This window comes from Mobula hypostoma, chromosome 3, assembly GCF_963921235.1.
Source record: "Mobula hypostoma chromosome 3, sMobHyp1.1, whole genome shotgun sequence".
NCBI lineage: Eukaryota > Metazoa > Chordata > Chondrichthyes > Myliobatiformes > Myliobatidae > Mobula > Mobula hypostoma.
The window spans coordinates 126,845,770-126,867,120 of record NC_086099.1 but is presented as its reverse complement, the minus strand read 5'-3'; the positions used below and the strand labels follow the sequence as shown (position 1 = coordinate 126,867,120).

Genomic DNA, 21,351 nt, shown 5'->3' with positions numbered 1-21,351 from the left:
CAGCCTTGAGATTTGCATAGTGTTAAATAACATGTGACAAGCAATTAAGCTGACTGTAGAAGTGAACGGCAAATTAATTTAAATGGTATTGGACACTGGCTTCGCTGTTTCAGTCATTCTACAAAATGAATTTGAATCGCATTTCAAAGATTCTGAACTGAAGCCTGCAGATATTCAACTAAGAACTTATACTGGAGAAAAGATAACTCCTGTGGGAATAACATTCGTAACAGCGAAATAGAACAACCAACTAGCCACATTGGGCTTATATGTGGTAATAACAGGAGGGCCTGCATTGTGGACTCATGAGTGGCCGAGACAACTACAACTTGACCAGAGGTTGATCCACCATCTGCATGACATATCACCTGCAATAGAGAATTGAGAAAGGTACCGGAAGATACCACAATAGTTTTTAAAGCTCATGTTGGAGAACTCAGACATATCTAGTGTTAAATGAAAATACCACACCCAAGTTTTACATATCCATCGTTCCCTGCATCATCCATGATAACATAACCAGTGATAGATCACATGGAGGCTGAAGGAATTCTTTCCAAGATTAAGAGGGGCCCATGGGCAACACTAGTGGCCCAAATAGCCAAGCAGAATGGCCCTGTATGCTTTGTTGTGATTTTAAGGTCAGCATCAACCCAGGACTGAAAGTAGATCAATACTCTTTGCCCAGCATAGAGCATATCAATGCAAAGTTTTCTGAAGAGAAACACTTCAGCAAAGTGGACTTGGCTGAGGCCTATGTACAGACAGAAGAAGTATCCAAAGTTTTTTCACCATAAACACTCACAAAGGGCTTTATTGCTATAATAGGCTTATTTTTTGAGCAGCATCTGCACCTGTACTGTGGCGGAAACCTATCGACCAGATGCTGCAAGGCTACCCAGGCACTCAGTGTTTTCTGGGTGACATAATTGTTACCGGTATGGATGAGAGGATACTTCTCCAAAATCTCAAGACAATGTTAAAGAGATTAGAAGAATATCGGCTCAGTGCATGTTGTGGCAATTGTGAATTCTTTAAACCAAACATCACTTACTGTGGTCACACCATTGATGCACAAGTATTATCAAGTGTGCTGAGAAAATTCAAGCAGTGGTGGATGCTCCAAAGCCAAAGAATGTGTCATAGTTGAGGTCATTTTAGGATTTGTCAATTTCTAGAACAGGTTCCTGACAGACTTGGCTTCGATGCTCCACGCCTTGAAATCATTACTAGAGATTAGGATGAAATGTCAACAGACAAAGTAGTGTGAGGTAGCTTTCCAAAAAAAACAAAGGAAATGGTGACAACAGACACTATTCACACAATTCAATCCACATCATCTAGTGAAGCTTGCCTGTGATGCCTTGCCTTATGGTATATGTGCAGTCATGTCACATGCTATGAGTGACAGAAGTGAATGCCCCATAGCCTTTACATCACATTCCCTTACCACTACAAAGAATTGTTATGCACAGATTGACAGAGAGGCCTTGAGTCTGGTTTGGGGTGTAAAACATTCCAGCCAGTATTTGTACCGGAGAGAGCTTACCCTCGTTACTGATCATCAACTACTGGTGTCCATTTTCAATCCACAGAAGGGTGTTCCACTAACAGCAGCAGCACAAATGCAGAGATGGGCTCTGTTTCTTGGCGGACACAATTAGATGATCAAATTCAAGAGGACAACTAATCATGGAAATGCTGATGGATAAACCTGTTTACCCTTGGAAAAGGAAGTACCTGAAAAATTTACAAAAGAGGACACTCCTCTTGATGTATTTCTAATGCAAATTGAAACCAGAAAAGACCCCACACTGTCTTAGGTCTACATGGCAACAAAAAATGGATGAAATGTGCAGCAGAAACTCCAGCTCCCCCATGTTTATCTGCACTGGGATGAAACTGCCCTTGATTGTGGTTTGCTTTACATGGGGATTGATAATTATTCTACCATTCAAGCAGAAAGCTGAACTGTTGGAGGAGATATATACCAGTCATCTAGGCATGCTCAAAATGAAAGCATTGGCTCAAAATTTTGTCTGGTGGTCTGGGATAGATCAGCAGGTCGATTAGCTTGCCGTGCACCTTTGGGGTTACCAACATGTCCCGAAGATGTCAAGTGCAGTGTCTTTGTATCTCTGAGAATGGCCTGCATTTCCATGGCAGAAGATTCATTTCACCAGACCATTCCTGAGCACAAGTTTTTTGGTAGTCGTGGATCCAGCTACAAAGAAGCCAGAAGTGTTCCCAGTAGTCTGCACTACAGCCTTGTTCATCGTTGATGTGTTGAAAAGCCTCCTTTCAAGGACTTGTGTTCCAGAACACTTAGTGACAATTGACTAGTTTGTTGCGGCCCACTTTCAGTCATTCCTGAAAATGAATGGAATAAGACTTGTTACGCTTACACTGTACACCCAGCTACAAATGCCTTTGCAGAAAGATTTGTCCGGAGTCTATAGAACACACTGCAATCAATGTCAGCAGAACATACTACACAGACACTGAGTCAGAAGCGCGCCAATTTCCTCCTTGCATATCACAATGTAGCACACTCCACAACCAACAACTCACCAGCTACGCTGTTCCGGAGTTGTCCCTTGTATTCATACTTGGATCTCCTCAAACCCAATCTCAGAAGAAGTATGCAGGACAAACAGCTGAGACAAATCGATGGCTCCTCAAACAAGGAGGTTTGCTGTTTCACGCTTGGACAAGCAGTCCTGGTGGGGAACTACAGAGGTGGTCAAAAGTGGGCACTTAGGAAGATTAAGGACAGAACTGGACCACTCTCCTACACAGTGGAGATGTCTTCTGGATGACTTGCTGATCAGTTGATGGGAGAAGAGTCAATTGGCAGAGAAAAAAGGTGTCCAGAGCTGTTAGAACCACTTCCTGCAGTCCCAGAGTCACCTCCTACAACCGCCACAGAGGAGGCCCTGGAACCTGGGGTTGTTTCAGAGCCACAAGTCTTACCAGGGCAAGTAGAGTGACAAGCAGAGGAAGGAAGTGTTGTGTATTTAATATTTGAGTAATATTCATTAAGTATTCTTTGCTTAAAAAATTAATTACGGGTTATATATAAAAGTATGTGAATGGCATATGTCATTACATCACCACATCATAAGTGTGTGCCTCTCTAAAGTGAAAACAAAGTAGACATTATTCCCCGCTCCATGTTTTTTTTCGATGACTTTTGTTTTGGAGTTACAAAACATAACAACAAGTTGATGCAAAATTAACATTTCAAGCAAAATTTACAAATCGCAATACCGTATGTCACTTTGCACAGAAGAATGTCTCTCTCCTTGCACGCCACTGCTAGCCTGTGTGCCCCTACCACAGAATGGCAGGCAACAAATGGCCTATCCGTATTGTGGAAAACTATAAATTAACTTTGTTAAACATTACTAAGACATGAGTTTCTATAATAGGTATTCCCTCTTGAACATGCACAACTGAGAAAATGGAGAGAGGGGACAAATTATTTAATGAAGGAGGTAGAGATTTGGGGGCAGTTGCTGTGAATATGTTTCTCAATATGACCTCCAGCTATGGCATAAAGCAAACAGTTCTCAGGATCTACAGTAAGGAATACTGTACAGCTTAAACTTCCCAGCACGGATATTTGTATTGAAGTTGTTTTGTTAATGATTCAGTGGTGAGATTCCCTGAACATATGCAGCAGAACTACTTATAGCTTCAAATTTGCTCATTTCAGTACCATTTATTTCTCAGCCCACAGCTGCCCTTATGCTCCATCTCCTCCGTTTTCACATTTTACCTCCTTCTAATGTTTAACATTTTTAACTTCGGATTTATTTTTGCCAGCTATTCACATGATAATAGAAGAACATTAGCTTTTCTAATTTGAAGATAGCTGCACCTTCCTGTCTCAGAGTTTGGAGGTGTGATTGAGCATAAGCTGTTGTTGCTGCGGTAGCATTAGGAGTACACTGCACAGTGGTGCTCATTATTCTTCTGAATGAGAAATTAGGCTGGGTTTTTCCTTCACTGCCTGAAATTAAGTGTTGCAATGACAGGGAGTTAATGTAAATTTAGAAAACATATACAGTATATATAGTTCAATGTTCTATCCCTGATATCACTGTTCCTTTTTCAAAGCCTATCGGCTCTTGTCTGCTAGGCAGACTACAGATGGTCCAGAAACACAAATGCCAGCCCCATTTTCCCATTATGTTATCTACCACTGGCAGATAAAGTGGGGCAGCAGCCGATTAATGTATTAGAGTACCTCTAGCTTATCTCGGTGTCCACAATTAGACCTCATTCATCTTACCTGTCAGGCTCTTTGCATGGAAGTAAATGTAATTAAATCTAACAGCCTCTTGTACTTCCCTTCATATCTCTGCCTTCTCTTTCCTCTGGACCTGCCAACCCTATTTTCTACAAGTGAATCAGACTTTCTGCCTGTTGCGCAGTCATTCTGGGTATTCATTCCTATTTTAAATGCTCCTGGGTAGCACTAACAAAATTCCCTGCGTGGACATTGGTCCTCCTCCAATTCAGGTGCAACCCACCTTCTTGTCCTTTACACCAATAGTACATGTAACCTGGAGAAGCTTGGACTCTTTTCCTCATGGAAGAGAAGGCAAATGGAAACTTAATAGAAGAAAAGATATGGGACATGATACATCGAGGAAAATTACTTCTACAGTTGTCAAAGGATGTACATTTAAGGTAAAATTGTTACACTTCTGTGATTTGTGATGGAAGCTGTTTCAATATTACATTTCAAAACAGTAATTGGACAGATAGTGAAAGTCAAAGTGACAGAGCAAGGAGACAGTGCAGAGGATTTGGACTAATAGGGTGGCACAATCACAGATAGCGTAATGCTATTATAGTTACGTAGCTGTTAGTGTAATGTTATTACAGTTACGTAGCTGTGAGCGTAATGCTATTACGGTGCCAGAAATCAGGGCTTAATTCCCATTGCCTGTGAGGAGTTTGTAAGTTCTCCCTGTGACCGTGTGGGTTTGCTCCAGGTGCTCTGGTTTCCTCCCACATTCCAAAGAGGTACAGGTTAGTAGGCTAATTGGTCACATGGGTGTATTGGGTGTCAGGCACTTTTGGCCTGAAGGAAATGAAAAATAAAAAATAGCTAGTTTACACTTCCAAAAGATTAGCAAAGGCGTGAAGATTGTAAGGCTGCTTCCTCTTGTCTGAATTTGTGATTACATTTCACATATTTTTCTCAAATTCCTTATGTAAAATTCCTCATGCCGCTGCCTTCTATAAGCACATCTAATATCATTATTGTCGGTGTGCTTTGGAGTATTTTCAATATGTCTTCAGGCAGGAGGTTGGCTGTCTGTTCTGGAACAGGGCACATGGCAAAGAAGGGAGAAGGGATATTTCCATGTTTGGCAATACTACTTCAGCCAGCGTTACTGAAAATGTACCCACTGTCCTCTCTTCTCTAATGCCCATTTGTGGTTGATTGCCATGGCTATCACATCTGTCTATGTAAAATTTTCTGGACTTCAGAATTAATCTATTATGCACACAGTGATTTAAGATGTTTCACTACAGTAAGGTGGCACATACATCTAAAAGGTTTATTTTTGACCAGACTTGGTATCTTTGGCAGTGCTCTTGGACTAAATGATCTATGAATGTAGAAGCAGAAGAATTGACCTGCTCTGCTTCTCATGCCATCTTTCTCTGTAAAGGCAACACAGCTCAGCCATGTAATGAAATGTCTCAGGTTTCATCTTCTGAAATATAACTCATCATCCTGTTTACTTTCCGTAAATGCAAGGCATCAAAACCCTTCTGTGGATTAATTCAACAACAACAATAACTTCATGGAGCAGAATTACTCTGCTATAATCTCCAACATGTTTTGCAGGAACACACTCAAAGAAAATTTGACTCTAAGCCCATCAAGCCAGGCGATTAATTAAAAGTTTTATCAGAAGATAAGTTTAAAAGAACGCCTTGGAGGAAGCAAGGTCTAGAGCAAGGGTTCCAAACCTGGGGTCCACGAACCCCTCAATTAATGGTAGGGGTCTATGGCATACAAAAGGTTGGGACCCCGATCTAGAGCGTTGCTTTTCAGATAAGATGTTAAATCACCAAAGATCCATGGCTATTATTTCAAAGAAGCCCCTGTAATTCTCCCCAATTTCCTAGCCAATATGTTTCTCTGAACCAGTAGCAGGAAAATCCATTTTCTGATTATCTCCTTTTTGCAGTTTGAGACGTTTTGCTGTGCTCCTATTGGCTGCTGGAATTCTGAGAATATGAAGACAACGACATTCAATGTTTGTTTTGTCACCTATAGAATCCCTTAAATTGTGAAAGCTGTGATATAAATGCAATTCCTTTAATCTTATCCTTACCACTGAGTGATTCTATTTTGATTATTTTCTCTAGGCACAGCTCTTTTAAGCGACACTTGCCAAGGCAGATGCATGTGTCCAGTGTTGATTTCAGCACCGACTCCTTACCATACAAGGAACAAGCCACAAGCATTGGACGGATCAAACCGGAGCTCTACAAACAGAAATCTCTGGACTCTGAAGATACAAAGAAAGAAGCTGGGAAAACCTGCGGGAAAATCAACTTCACGCTAAAATACGACTATGAGAATGAAATGCTGATTGTTACAATCCTCAAGGCTTTTGACCTGCCTGCAAAGGACTTCTGTGGAAGCTCGGACCCATATGTAAAAATTTACCTTCTCCCCGATCGGAAAAGGAAGTTCCAGACACGAGTTCACAGAAAGACACTCAATCCTACATTCGATGAAAGTTTCCAGTTTCCAGTGTCATATGAGGAACTCACCAACAGAAAGCTACACTTGAGCGTGTATGACTTTGACAGGTTCTCTAGACATGACATGATTGGGGAGGTGATTTTAGAGAACCTGTTTGAGGCCTCTGATCTCTCCAGGGATACCTCCATCTGGAAGGACATTCAGTATGCCACAACTGTGAGTACTGGAGACCATTTTCCTATGCTGTTTGCAGAAATAAAGTGTTCTGAGATGAATAAACTTGCCGCCAGGTCAGGAGGTGTAAGTGTGGTACAAAGTGAAGTAGAAAATTCTTTGAGAGATGGCACAGCACAGGTGATTACAAACTAGAATCTCATTCTGCACACTGCCTAGCCTTATTTGCCTATATAGATACCCCAGGACGTTGAATCGGACTCAGACCGCAGCCTGTAAGGTAAAAATTAGTAAATTGGTTTATCATTGTCACCCTTGCAGTGAAAAAAACTTGCTTTGCATGCCACCTAAGCAGCATGATTCCATAGTAGTTAGCACAACACTTTCCATTCCAAGCAACCCGGGAGTTTGTACATTCTCCCTGTGATTGTGTAGATTTTCTCCGGGCGTTCTGGTTTCCTTCCGTGGTGCGAAGACCTCCTGGTTGGTAGGCTAATTGGTCATTGTAAATTGTCCCATAATTAAGCTAGGATTAAATCAGGGTGTTGTTGAAGGGCTTATATCCTGCTCTGTCTCAGCAAATTAATTAATTAATCAATCATATCTGTAGATTGATACCTAATGAGAGAAAACAGTAACAGAATGCAGAATGAAGGATCACAGTTACAGAGAAAGTGCAGTGCAGCAGACAATAAGGTGCAAGGGCATAATGAGATAGATTGTAAGGTCGAGAGTCCTTCTCATTGTACTGAGACACCACTTGATGGTCATAGAGCAGCAGAATAAATGTTGTCCTTGAACCTGGTGGTATGTGTCCTCTGCTCGATGGGGGAGGCGGGGTAAGATGTAAGGATATTTGAGATCCAAAGTGGAGAGCACAACTGAATCAATGTTGCAGGGTGAAAGATGCTTCGTGTCCTACCACAGCCTGGAGTTGAAGCTGTGGGTGCTGAGGACTGGTAGGTAAGGAGTGGCACTGAGCAATAATTGGGTGGGAGCAGAGGTCGGCGGGAGGAGTGGGAAAAGGGGTTCTAGAGAGAAGCTGAGTGAGCTGGAAGGTGTTGGTATTTTGAGGAACAGATGGAAAGTCAAGTGTGGGTTGCGGAAAGTTTGGCAAGTTAGTGCAGGAGGTGCTGCTGTTACGGAAGGTGGAGTCAGAAGGAGGGGAATGGTGGTGACCGTGAGTAAGTATGCCAGGGATATTGCATGATAAGGATTATAGTTACACGAGACCTAGCTGAACCAGGCTCCCAGTACGGGACTAGGGACTCCTCTTTATGTGTTACTGAAGCATGCACATACATGAGCAGTGCTGTGGCAATTTAGTTCAGCATGAGAGGCCTGCATATGTGACAGTGCCAGGGGACATTATGATCAGACGTGTAATGGAGAATATTGTGCAGATCCATTTCTTTTGTGGTTTACTGCACACAGAGAAAATTGCAGATTTCAGGAAGTTTATTTTGCAATAAATTTGAACAGTGTGCTGCAATCTAATTTTACAATCCGAATTCTGTGAAAATGTTACTCTGTTCTTACAGTAGGTACACTTACTTACCACTTTTATTTGATCAAGTACTTCAGTTGTAGGTTTCAGCTGGACAGCTATTGTTCCCTTTTTTAGTAACTCATGAAATTATACTGAGGACCTAAGTAGAAGATGATCATTGAGAAAAAGGCATGTAAAATAGAGGAAACTTTAAACTGATCACCTTGCTTTAACATGTTTGCTTCACTTCCTCTCATCACTGCCACTGCTTTATTTCAGATTTTACTTGGTTTGTGAAGTTCTAGTTATGAGCTGGGCGTTCAAATACTGGAAAATATTTGACTGTGTTGTAAATTTCCAACATCAGAAAATCACCTCAGCTCCCCCCAAAATGACATTGTCAATTAGCTATCATTTCCTTGATTATCTTTTGGTTATATTCTCAAGCATTATATTTGTATTAATATATGGAAATAGTGAGGAGTTATGTTCTCCTATCAACATCAGTATCTCTTGCTACTTAATGACATGTTGATGGGTAAGTACTTTTGGTTGTTTTTTTAGATTATGACGACACTCAGTTCTCGCTTATTGTCATTTAGAAATGCATGCATTAAAAAATGATACAATGTTCCTCCAGAATATCACAAAAAAAGGACAAACCAAGACTAAAACTGACAAAACCACATAATTATAACATATAGTTACAACAGTGCAAAGCAATAGCATAATTTGATAAAGAGCAGACCATGGGCACAGTAAAAAAATCTCAAGGTCCCGATAGACTCATCATCTCACGCAGGAGGTAGAAGGGCGAAACTCTCCCTGCCTTGAACCTCTAAGTGCCACCAACTTGCCGATGCAGCACCACTGGAAGCACCCAACCACAGCCGACTCTGAGTCCGTATGAAAACTTCGAGCCTCTGACCAGCCCCTCCGATACAGCCTCTCCGAGCACCATCCTCTGCTGAGCACCTCGACCCCGCCCCAGCCGCCGAGCAACAAGCAAAGCCGAGGACTCGGGGCCTTCTCCTCCGGAGATTCTGGACCACACAGTCACAGTAGCAGTAGCAGCGAAGAAGGCATTTCAGAAGTTTCACCAGATGTTCCTCCGTGCTCTCACGTCCGTCTCCATCAAATCAGGATTGTGCATGACACCCTACTTGATAAATAACAAATAAATGATTGCTCTGCTATCTTCTCCTCCTTGTTTTGGGTTCAAGTTCACTTCAGTTGGCCAACTGACAATTGGCACAAGGAAAGATTCTTCCTCTTGAAAAGAAAAGCCATTGAGAGGACTAGTTTGATGCTTGAGCCTATCCTCATTCATTCATTCTGTGCGCTGTTGTATGATATGCGTAAAGTCTTGTAGAGTCACTGCCCATCTCAAGTCCTGGTTTTACAACCTCTATCGCCAGACAAACAATCTCCGAAGAGTATTGCTAATGTCTGGAATCACCCATCTTGTAAAGACACTGCCCGGAAGAAGGCAATGGCAAATCACTTCTGTAGAAAAATTTGCCAAGAACAACCTTGGTTATAGAAAGAACATACGACATGGCATATAAAGAACAAATGAACGAGCATAGATGATGCCTGACTTACTGAGTTCCCTGAGCATTTTATGTGTGTTCCTTTAATTAATTACTCCTTTGAAAATGTAGTGCAAAGTGCTTATAGGTTTTTTTTTGTGTGTGATTATCCATTAGAGATTCTGAATTGGACCCAGATGTTCTAGTTTGTATTGTTAAAGGACAGCAAACTTAACCATTATTAAGCATGTGTCTGATGCTGGAAAAATAATAAAAACAGGAAGACAAATTATGAACAGAAATGTCTAAGTTAATTACCTGAAGGATGTGATTTCACCTATAATCTAATCAGTTTAAAATTGCTTTTGTGAGCAGTTTAAAGATGAAAAATGGGCAATAATGTATCTTGCTTCTTAGCTAAGTATTTAAACTTGCGGTTTAATTGGTGATAGCTTGTTGGGCTGTAGTCATGACCAGAAAACTTCAGTGTCCCAAGCCAGTGACCCTATTACAGCTCCATTAGACAACACACTGCACACTATCTATGTCAGTGTGTCCCAACAGGTACAGTGCAATATTCATAGCAGTTTTCTTGTGCAAAGGTATAATACAGGACTGTGCTTAAGTCTTAGGCACATATATGTAGCTGGGTGCCTAAGCCTTTTGCATGGTACTGTAGTAATTTTATGTATTGCTGCCACAAGAAAAACAAATTTCATGATGTATGTGAGTGACGATAGACCTGATTCAGTTGTGTGCAGAGAGTGGGACGGGGTCAGGGAAAGGGGAGGGAGTGGGAAGCACCAGAGAGCCATCCTGTAATGATCAATAACCTAATTGTTTGGAATCAAATTACTTTGCCTGGTGTCTCAGGGCTGGGTATGTCTGATCCATGCCACCCCATACCTCTGCCATCCCTTCTCTGCCACCTGTCCTGCACCTTTCTGCTAGTGCACCGCCTTCTGCATGCCCAACGTCCTTTGCTCCTGCCAGATTTACAAGCTCACTCTCCACTCCACATTGACGAATATGTACAGTGCTGTGCAAAACTCCTAGGCACCTTATATTTATATATATATATATATATGTATGTGTGTGTGTGTGTGTGTGTGTGTGTGTATCACTTTTGCACAGTACTGTACAAATAAAGTTTACTCATATGATTACTCAGACATAAATCATCTTGAATGAAATATTCAGAGTTGCATGATAGATTTATTTACATAATGACTTCACACGTCAATCGTTGTTGTCATCAGTTCTACACCTGCACATTTCTGTGCTGCTTTCCAGCCACAGATTGCCAGTGTTTGATCACAACTCTCTGAAACACCTTGCTGCTTTTTACTGCTGTGGTAGGCTATGTAAATAGAAGCTGCTGTTTGCCTCTGCAATTAATGTCTGCTGCTAATCACTTTTGCCTATTTCAGCTGGTTTTGTTCTCACACTTCAGAGAAGGCGTGTGATGACATACTGGTACGGGTGATAGATATATGGTTCTAAGGCGCTGACAGTAAACACAAATTACAGGGGCAGTTTAATCCAAACCTGTAGTTGATACGAAATAAGGTAGATTATCTTGTAGTACAGTTAGGTACTGGCAGGTAAGACTTGTGGCCGAAAGAAAATCATAACTGGGAGCTTAACATCCTAGGATTCACATTTTATCAAACGACAGGCAGGTAAGTTGGCGGGGGTGGGGGGGTGGTGGCGGTGGTGGCTCTATTGGTAAAAACATAAAATCAAGTTACCAGAAAATCATTTGAAAGAGGTGACATACTTTTGGAAGATTTAGAATTCTTGTGGGCAGAGTCAGAAGCTGCAAGGGTAAAAGACACTGATGTGAGTTACATACAAGCCTCCGAACATTGGCCAGAATGTGGACTACAAATTACAATGGGAAACATAAAAGGCATGTAAAAAGGTCAATGTTGCAGTAATCATGGGGAATTTCAATATGCAGTTAGATTGGGATATCAGGTTGGTGCTGGATCCCACGAGAGGGAATTTGTTGAATGTATTCAAGATGGCTTTTTAGAGCAGCTTGTAGTTGAGCCCACAATTGTTGATTGGATGTGTTTAATGAACCAGATTTGATTAGGCAGCTTAAGGTAAAGGAACTTTTTGGAGGGAGTGATCACAATATGATTGATTCACCCAGCAGTTTCTGTATTACAGTTGAGTAAAAGGAATTACAGAGGCATGAGAGAGAAACTGACTAAAATTGATTGTAAAGGGACACGAGCAAAGATGATGGCAGAACATCAATGACTGGAGTTTCTGGGGGCAATTCAAAAGGAGCAGGATGGAGGCATTCCAAAGATAAAGAAGTGTTCTAACAGGAGGATGAGGCAGCCATGGCTGACAAGGAAAGTCAAAGACAGCATAACAGCAAAAAAGAGGATATATAATATAGCAAAATTAGTGGAAAGTCAGAGGATTGGGAAGCTTTTAAAAACCAACAGAAAGCAACTAGAGCCATAAGGAGACAAAAGATGAAGTATGAAGGTAAGCTAGCTAATAATATAAAGGGTGTTACAAAAAGTTTTTTCAGATATGTATTGTCATGTGTGAAGCCAAGCGGAATGGATGCTGTTAATGAGAGAGAGGTAACGAGAGACAAAGGAGAGCCATTCAAAATGCTAATAAGAGAGAAGAGAGAGATAACGAGAGAGAGAGACACATAATTCAGTATGTTGGCGTCTGCCACAGACAGTTTGCTCTGAACCTGAACTGTTCATTAACAATCCTGCTGAGACAATAGGAAGTGTGAAGTTTGATGGACAGGTGATACCCCATTGGTGGGGGGGGATAAAATAGCGAGTTTGCTAAGGCACAGAACACACGCCATGAGACCCTGGAAAGAGCCTTGTGCCCCACAAGTTGGTGGGAGTTTGGAGGACTGATTCATGGGAATCGGTCAGAGGCTCACAGGGTGTAAAGGTACAAACAGTGGGAACCTGTTGTGTGTCTGCCCTTGCCTGGGTGCCAGGTTCACCATGGAAGAACGATCGCATCCGGAACAGAGGGGTCACAGTCGGTGACCACAACGGGATCAGAAGGCCTTGAAAGATTTGCCTGAAACCTCAACTGTATCTGTCACTCCGTCTCTCTCTCTCCCCCCAATGGCACAACAACAGCAATTACTTTGAACTACACTAGACTGAACTGAACTCTGCTTCACCTTAAGACTGATCATTTTACCCCTAGACTGCGATAGAGCTTGGTTGATTCCTATTTCCCTATTTCTGTGTATATGTGTACACTATCATTGCTAACCTGTTACATTGATATCCTTGCGGTTATTGTACTGTATTACTTATTTTTTTAATAAAACTTTATTAGTTTCTAGTAATCACAGACTCCAACGAGTGTTCCATTTCTGCTGGTTTGACAACCCAGTTACGGGGTACGTAACAATACAAAGAGTAAAAGAGAGGTGAGAGTGGATATTGGATAATAGGAAAATGATGCTGGAGAGGTAGTAATGTGGGGCAAAGAAATGGAGGACAAACTTAATAAGTATAGTGGAAAAGTTTTCACTGTGGAAGACAGTAACAGTATATCAGAAATTCAAGAGTATCAAGGGGCAGAAGTGCGTGTAGTTACTCTTATTAATGAAAAGGTCCTTTGGAAGCTGAAAGGTTAGAAGGTAGAAAGGTCACCTGAATCAGATGGACCACATCCTAGGGTTCTGAAAGAGATGGCTGAAGAGATTGTGAAGGCATTGTTAGTGATCTTTCGAGAATCATTGGATTCTGCAGTGGTTCTGGAGGATTGTAGAATTGCAACTATCACTCCACTCTTTAAGAAAGGAAGGAGGTAGAAGAAAGGAAATTATAGGTCATTTAGCCTGATTCAGTGATTGGGCAGATATTGAAGCTCATGAGGTTTTGGAGTATTTGGAGGCACTTGATGAAGTAGGGCAAATTCAGCAAGGGGAAATTTTGACTGAAAAATCGGTTGGAACACTTTGAGGAAATAACAAGTGGGAAAGACAAAGGAGAGTCAGTGGATGCTGTTTACGTGGATCTTCAGAAGGCATTTGACAAGATGCGACACATGAAACTATTTAATAAGGTAAGAGCCCATGATATTACAAGAAAGTTACAGGCATGGACAGAAGATTGGCTGAATGTCAGAAGGCAAACAGTGGGAACAAAGGGGGCCTATTCAGATTGGCTGCTGGTGATTAATGGCATATTGGGACCACTTCTTCACATATTCTCTGTCAACAGCATGAATGATGGATTTGCTGGCTTTGTGGCCATGTTTGCAAATGATACAAAGATAGCTGAAGAAGCAGATGCTCTTGACAAAGCAGGGAGTCTGCACAAGGACCTGGACAGATTGAGAGAATGGTAATGGAATAGCAGGTGGAATATAGTGTAGGGGAGTGCATGGTCATGCACATTGGTAAAAGGAATAAACACATAGACTATTTTCTAAAGTGGGGAAAATGCAAAAATTAGAGGTGCAAAGGGGCGTAGGAGTCCCTATGGAGGATTCCCTAAAGGTTAACTTGCAGGTTGATAAGGAAGGAAGTCAAATGCAATGTTATCTTTCATGTTGAAAGAACTAGAATACAAGAGCAAGGATGTGATGTTGAGGCTTTATAAGACATTGGCCAGACTGCCTTGGAATGTTCTAAGCAGTTTTGGGCCCCTTATCTATGAAAAGACATGCTGGTATTGGAGAGGGTCCAGAGGAATTTCATGAGAATGGTTCCAAGAATGAAAGTGTTGCCTGGAGTTTAGAAGAATGAGGGCAGATCTTATTGAAACCTATTGAATATTGTAAGGTGTAGAAAGAGTTGATGTGGAGCGGGCGTTTCCTCCAGTAGGTGGGTCTAGGACCAGAGGGCACAGACTCAGAATAGGGGGTTGTCCATTTAAACAGTGATGAAGATTAATTTCTTTAGCCAGAGGGTGGTGACTTGTTGCTACAGATGGCTATGAAGGCCAAGTCATTGGGTATATTTAAAGCAAATGTTGATAAGTCCTTGATTAGTCAGGGGATCAAAAGTTATGCAGAGAAGGCAGAAGAATAGGGTTGAGAGGGATAATAAATCAGCGATGATATTGGAATGGCAGAGCACAACTGATGGACTAAATGGCCAAATTCTGTTCCTGTGTCTTATGGTCTTATGGTCCTGGTGAGCAGAGAGCTTCTCTCCAGTAGGTGATGACGAGCAAGGAATTTCTCTTTTCGCTCTGTGCTTTAGATAAAGTCAATAACACATAAAGGTTGAAAGCAAGCCAACACAAATATACTGCATTGTCGGTGTAAAAATGAGCATGAACTGATTAAACTAAACAGTTGGCAAGTTGGTTGCAGTGTGTTTGACACACAAAAGGTATATCGGCTGAAAAGGCAAACAACTATATAATGAATCCCGGTTACATCTGGAAATTTTCACATACTTCACATCAGTACCTCCTCAGAATTGAAACAAAACAGTTAAAGCACAGTGGATATTTGAAAATAAAGAGGGATATCTGAAATGCAGAGTGCTTGAAACGACATAAGTGAATCAGCATAACCCTCATCAGTTTCAATATGCTGAGAGACATTTGACAGTAGCACCATGAATCATTCATCCACATAACACTGTCCACCCATACACATAGAAATGCATCAATGTATTACTTCTTTTAATAACATTTGCTTAAAAATGAATATCTTGCTGTTTATATACATATTGGCTTGTTATGTCTGGAAAGAAAAGCTTACCAACAGGGGAGGTTTATGATGAAGATACTACTTTCCTATCTGATCCTAAGGTTCCTATGCCCCCTTCCCGTTGCTACCATTAGGGAGGAGGTACAGGAGTCTGAAGGCACACAGTTAACAATTCAGAGGCATCTTCTTCCCCTCTGCCATCAGATTTCTGAAAGGACGTTGAACCCATGAACACTATCTCCCTATTTTTTCTCTCTTTACACTACTTACTTCACTTTTTAAATACACGCACACACACTTTTTACTGTAAATTATGGTTTTTGTTATTATGCATTGCATTGTACTGCTGCTGCGAAACAACATATGCCAGTAATATTAAACCCGATTCTGGCTCTGATTCTAAGCCCATTTTGTTTAGGTCGTTAGACATGAGACTTTTACCAGAAGTTGGGTAGCCACACTCCAAGAAAAAATGTTGACTCACTTTTCCTGTACTGAATACAGTGGATCTGTGTGGAATCGATGACAACACACAGGTGATTCTGTACACAATGTGCATCATTAAGCTCAGGCCTACATCAAGATTATCTCAGGAGTGACAGCTCGACTGCTCAAACCTCACAGCATCACAATCATTCACAAACCAACAGCGACTTGTCTGAAGACCAAGGTACTGGTGAAGACAATTGACAAAAACAATGTGGTGCACAGGATCACCCGTGGAGTTTGCAACAAGAACCACGTCGGCCAGATACTCAATTCACTTACAGGAACACAAACTGGCAGTACAAAGACATGATCCAGCGTTGCTGATCGTGGTACGTGGAGACTGAGAAGGATACCGCTTTAACTGAGACATGTCAGAGGTTCTGGCACAGGCTAACATGAAGCAGTCAAAAGAATTTTTAGAAGTGTCATTCCTTTTTGATAGCCCTGACAACAAACATATCAACATAGGCACCATCTACGAACTCCTAAGAGCCAAAGAAATGCAGGCCAATAGAACTCAAAGGTCAACTGAAGGAGTAGCCAATCAAGACTGAGCTGAGGCAAGTGAACAGGGACCTATATAAAGGTGAGCACTCCCAGAGCGAAATGCCAACAACTATGCCCTTTGACTGGTCATGAAACAACTGCAAGCTAATTGCCAGGCTTGGCGAACATCACAACATCAAATGTGCATCACTATAAAAGCACAATTGGCCGGCTGGTGGCGTAGTTGCATCAGTGCCGGACTTCGGAGCGAAGGCTCCCGAGTTCGAATCCAGCTGGCTCCCTTGCACGCTTTCCATCTGTGCTGGGTTGAGCATCGAGCTAGCAACCTGGCCTCATAAAAATAAGAAAGTCTGCTAAAAAAAACGCCGTCACGACAGCGTCCCGATGACTCCACTCAGAGTTAAGGTCTTTCTACTTTCTTCTTCATAAAAGCACAATGTATTATGGTAAAAGTCTATTGCCTCTCAGGGACTGAACCACTGCTAGGAGTTGTACATGATGAATACGGCAAGCTCTGAGTAGACCATCTTGAGCACCGTATGCCTCCTAAAACATTCATGGGTGGTATATGTGGTCATCCACTCCACTAGGGTCATGCTGTTGAGCCTTAAGGTTCAGGGTCTCGCTACAAGAAATGAAGACAAACTGCACTAAATAAATAAACAAACAAACAAATAAGTAAATAATAGTGAGACTATAAGTTGTAGAATCCTGAAAGTGAGTCCATGAGTTGTGGAATTGGTCCAGAGTTGAGGTGAGTGAAGTTATCCACACTGGTTTAGGAACCTGATGGTTGAAGGGTAATAACTATTCCCAAACCTGGGGTTGTGGGATCTCAGACTGCTGTACTTTCTTCCTGATGTCAGCAGTGAGAAGAGAGCTTGGCCTAGATGGTGAGGGTCATTGATGATTGATGCTGCCTTCTTGTGGTAGTGTTCCTTGTAGATATGCTCCATGGTGCAGAGGGATTTTCCTGTGAGGGACTAGGCTGTGTCCACCACTTTTTGTAGAACATTTGCAAATTGTGAGCTGTCCTGTGACTGTGTCCTGAATCTAATAGGCTCAAAAGCTTCTTGGGTAGGTATATGCTCCTGGGTTTCTGTGGCTGGCACAAAGAGCAACACATCTACTTTCTGAGGAGTCTGAAGAGAGCTGGACTATGCACGTCTGTACTCATGACCTTCTACAGACACGTGGCAGAGGGAATCTAAACATGCAGCCTCACTGCTTGGTAGAGAAACTGCACTGTTGCAGACAGAAAGGTTCTACAATGGGTAGTCAAAACTGCCCAGTGTATCACTGGCACCAGCCCACCTGACTTCAAGGACCTTTATACAGAAAGGTGCCAGAAAAAAGGCCAGCAATATCGTGAAGGATCCCACCCACCCTGCTCATGGGCAGTTTGTCCTACTCTCATCAGGGAAGAGGTTACATACAGTAATATCTATGCCAGGACCACCAGGCTCAAAAACAGTTACATCCCCAAGCAGCAAGGCTGATCAATATCTCCACCCACTAACCCACCCCTCCACACCCACAACCACCACTAGTTTATCATTTCCTGTCAGAGTCTCCTTATGTACAGACAATTCTATGCCTCAAGTCACTTTATGGACATTCAATCAATCTATGTATATAAGCTATCTTTATGTTTATTGTGTGTTCTATTGCTTACTTTATCATATTGAATTTTTTATGCTGCATCAGAACTGGAGTAACAATTATTTCATTCCTACACATGACATTAAACAATCTTGAATTTAAGTAGGGATATTGCACAGGCAACTTTTAGAAATGTCAGCACTTGGAATTAGATCAGCTCCTATTGATTCGAAAATTATCCTTGGGCCATAAAAATTGACTCAATAAGAACCATTCAATTTCTCCTGTAGAGTTGTCAATAATACCCATTGATTTCCATCTTCTTTGTGATTTTGCAGGGAACAGGAACCTTGTCAGATGTCCTGTGTGAATCTTGCTCTGAATGTGACCTGCGCTCATTGTCCATCTTTAGTTGCAGGGAAGGAAGGGCTGGCATTGTGATGGATATTCAGTTTCCAGGGCCAAAGAAGCTTATTGCTAACCTCAGCTTTCTAGAACAGCAGCATGACAATTCCAAAGGGTCAGATTTGTTTGTGATGAAATTGAACTTCTAACAAATACTCCTCTCTCAACTTCCTGTTGTAAACAAGTAAACAATGAGGTCTTGTAAGCCCAAATTTAAACAACGTATCAACATCAGGTTTAATATCTCTGGTATATGTCGTGAAATTTGTTGTTCTGCTGCAGCGGTACATTGCAATAGATAATAATAAAAAACTGTACTATGAGAAATATATATATAAAAGAAAATTAAATTAAGTAAGTAGTGCATCAAAAGAAGGAATTTTATATATGTATCGAGGTGATGTTTACTGGTTCAATGTCCATTTAGAAATCTGATGGCAGAGAGATAGAAGCTGTCTCTAAATTGTTGAGGGTGCGCCTTCAAGCTCCTGTATATCCTCCTCGATGGTAGCAATTAAAAGAGGGCATGTCCTGGTTGATAGTGGTCCTTAATGATGGATGCCTCTTTTTTGAGGCATCGCCTTTTGAAAGTGTTCTGGAAGCTAGGGAGGCTAGAGTCCATGATCGAGCTGGCTGAATTTACAACTTTCTGCAGCTTTTTCCAATCCTGTGCAGTGGCTCCTTCATACCAGACAGTGATGAAACCAGTTAGAATGCTGTTCATGGTACTTTTGTGTCTTTTGTGACATACTATTTCTCCTCAAACTCCTAATGAGATATACAATTGCTGCAGCAGTGCCTTCTTTGTAATTAGATCAACAGGTTGGGCCCAGGCTAGATCTTCAGAGATGTTGACTCCCAGGAGCTTGAAACTTCCTATCCTTTCCATATCTGATCCTTGATTAGGACTGGTGTGTGTTCCCTCTACTTCATCTTCCTGAAAGTCCACAATCACTTCCATGGTATTACAGATGTTGAGTGCCAGGTGGTTGCTGTGACACCACTCCACTAGCTGATCTATCTTGCTCCTGTACACCCCATCATCACCACCCGAAATTCTGCCAACTATAGTTGTGTCCTTGGCAAATTGGTAGATGGTATTTGAGCTGTGTCTATCCTTACACCCAATCGTGGATGTAGAGAGTAGAGCAGTGGGCTAAGCACACATCCTTGAGATGTGCCACTATTGACTGTCAGTGAGATGGAGATATTATTTCCAATCTGCCCAGATTGTGGTTTCCTGGTGAGGAAGTCAAGGATCCAGCTGCAGAGGGCAGTACAGAGGCCCAGATTTTGGGGCTTGTTGATTGGAACTGAGGGCATGACTGTGTTGAAGGCTGTGCTGTAATCAATAAACAGCAGCCTGATGTAGGGGTTGTCCAGGCGATCCAGGGCAGATTGAAGAGCCAATGAGATCACATCTGTTGCAGACCTATTGTGGTGATAGGAAAATTGCAGTGTGTCAGGGTCCTTGCTTAGATCAGAGTTGATTCTAATCATGACCAGCCTCTCAAAACACTTCATTATAGTATTTGTGATTGTCTCTGGGTGATGGCCAGTGAGACAGCTCACCTTGCTCTTCTTGGGCACCGGTATGATTGTTGCCCTTTTGAAGCAGGTGGGAACATTCAACTGCAGCAGTGAGAGATTAAAGATATCCCTGCACACTCCTGTTAGCACAGGTTTTCAGAAACCCTAAAAGGCACACCATCAGGTCCTGAGCATTGCGAGATTTCACCCTGTTGAAACACGTTCTGGTGTCAGCCTCTGAGACAGAGATTACAGGGTCACCAGCTGCTGCCAGGCTCCATACAGGTGTAATTTTATACTCCTTTGCAAATCATGCTCCTGGAAGTGAAGCACCACTGCCATTCATCATATTAGGTTTTGGCTGGTGGGAAGTAATAGCCTACAAACCCTACCACAGCTGAAGAGCATCCAATTCCGTTTCTAACCTAAAATAGCATTCCATAGGTCATACCTGGAATTCTTGTGTAGTTCTGGATCATCAGTCTTGTATGTCACAGATCGAGCCCTCAGCAAGCTGCAAATCTCCTAGTACATCCGTGGCTTTTGGTTTGAGTACGTTCTCGAAGGCACACATTCATCCACACAGGTTTTGCCGAAGTTCGCATATCTATTCAGTCCTGAAAATGAATCCCTGAATATTGTCCAGTCCACTGACTCAAAGCAGTCCTGTAAGCACTCTTCCACTTCCCCTTAACCATACAATCTTGATTCTCACCACTGATACTTTAGCCTCTGCCTACATGCCAGGAGTAGAAGTACAGCCAGGTGTTCAGACTTTCCAATGTGTGGATGTGGGATGGCACGGGAGCTTTCTTTGATAATGGTATAACAGTGGTGAAGTGTGTTGGCTCCTCTTCCACAGATGATGTATTGGTCAAAGACTTCTTCTAGCTGGTCTGGTAGAAATCTCCCTCATTGATAAAGAAGGCATCACGATGCACAGTTTGTGCCTGCTGACTATGTTCCTCAGCTCCTCTAGTGCCAGCCTGACATTGGCCTGAGATGGAATGTACACCACTACCAGGATTATGATGGAAAACTCACTTGGCAGGTAAACTGGGATGACATTTGACTGGTAGATGTTTTGGGTCAAGTGAGCAGGACTGCAACATTGCATCTGTGCATCATGATGAGTTAATTATAAAAGATACCACAGCTCCTCTGCTTGTGAATGTAAGACAATGGGGTTATGTAAATTG

General features: G+C 42.0%; 1 protein-coding gene across 1 annotated transcript in view; it reads left to right on the top strand.

Moving 5' to 3' along the window:
* Nucleotides 1–21,351, top strand: part of LOC134343535 (synaptotagmin-6-like) — a 486,430-nt gene that overhangs the window by 318,069 nt on the left and 147,010 nt on the right. The window contains exon 3 of the mRNA XM_063042281.1: nt 6,400–6,958. Within this exon, the coding sequence (XP_062898351.1) occupies nt 6,400–6,958 (559 nt within the window). The remainder of the gene's footprint in view (nt 1–6,399; nt 6,959–21,351) is intronic.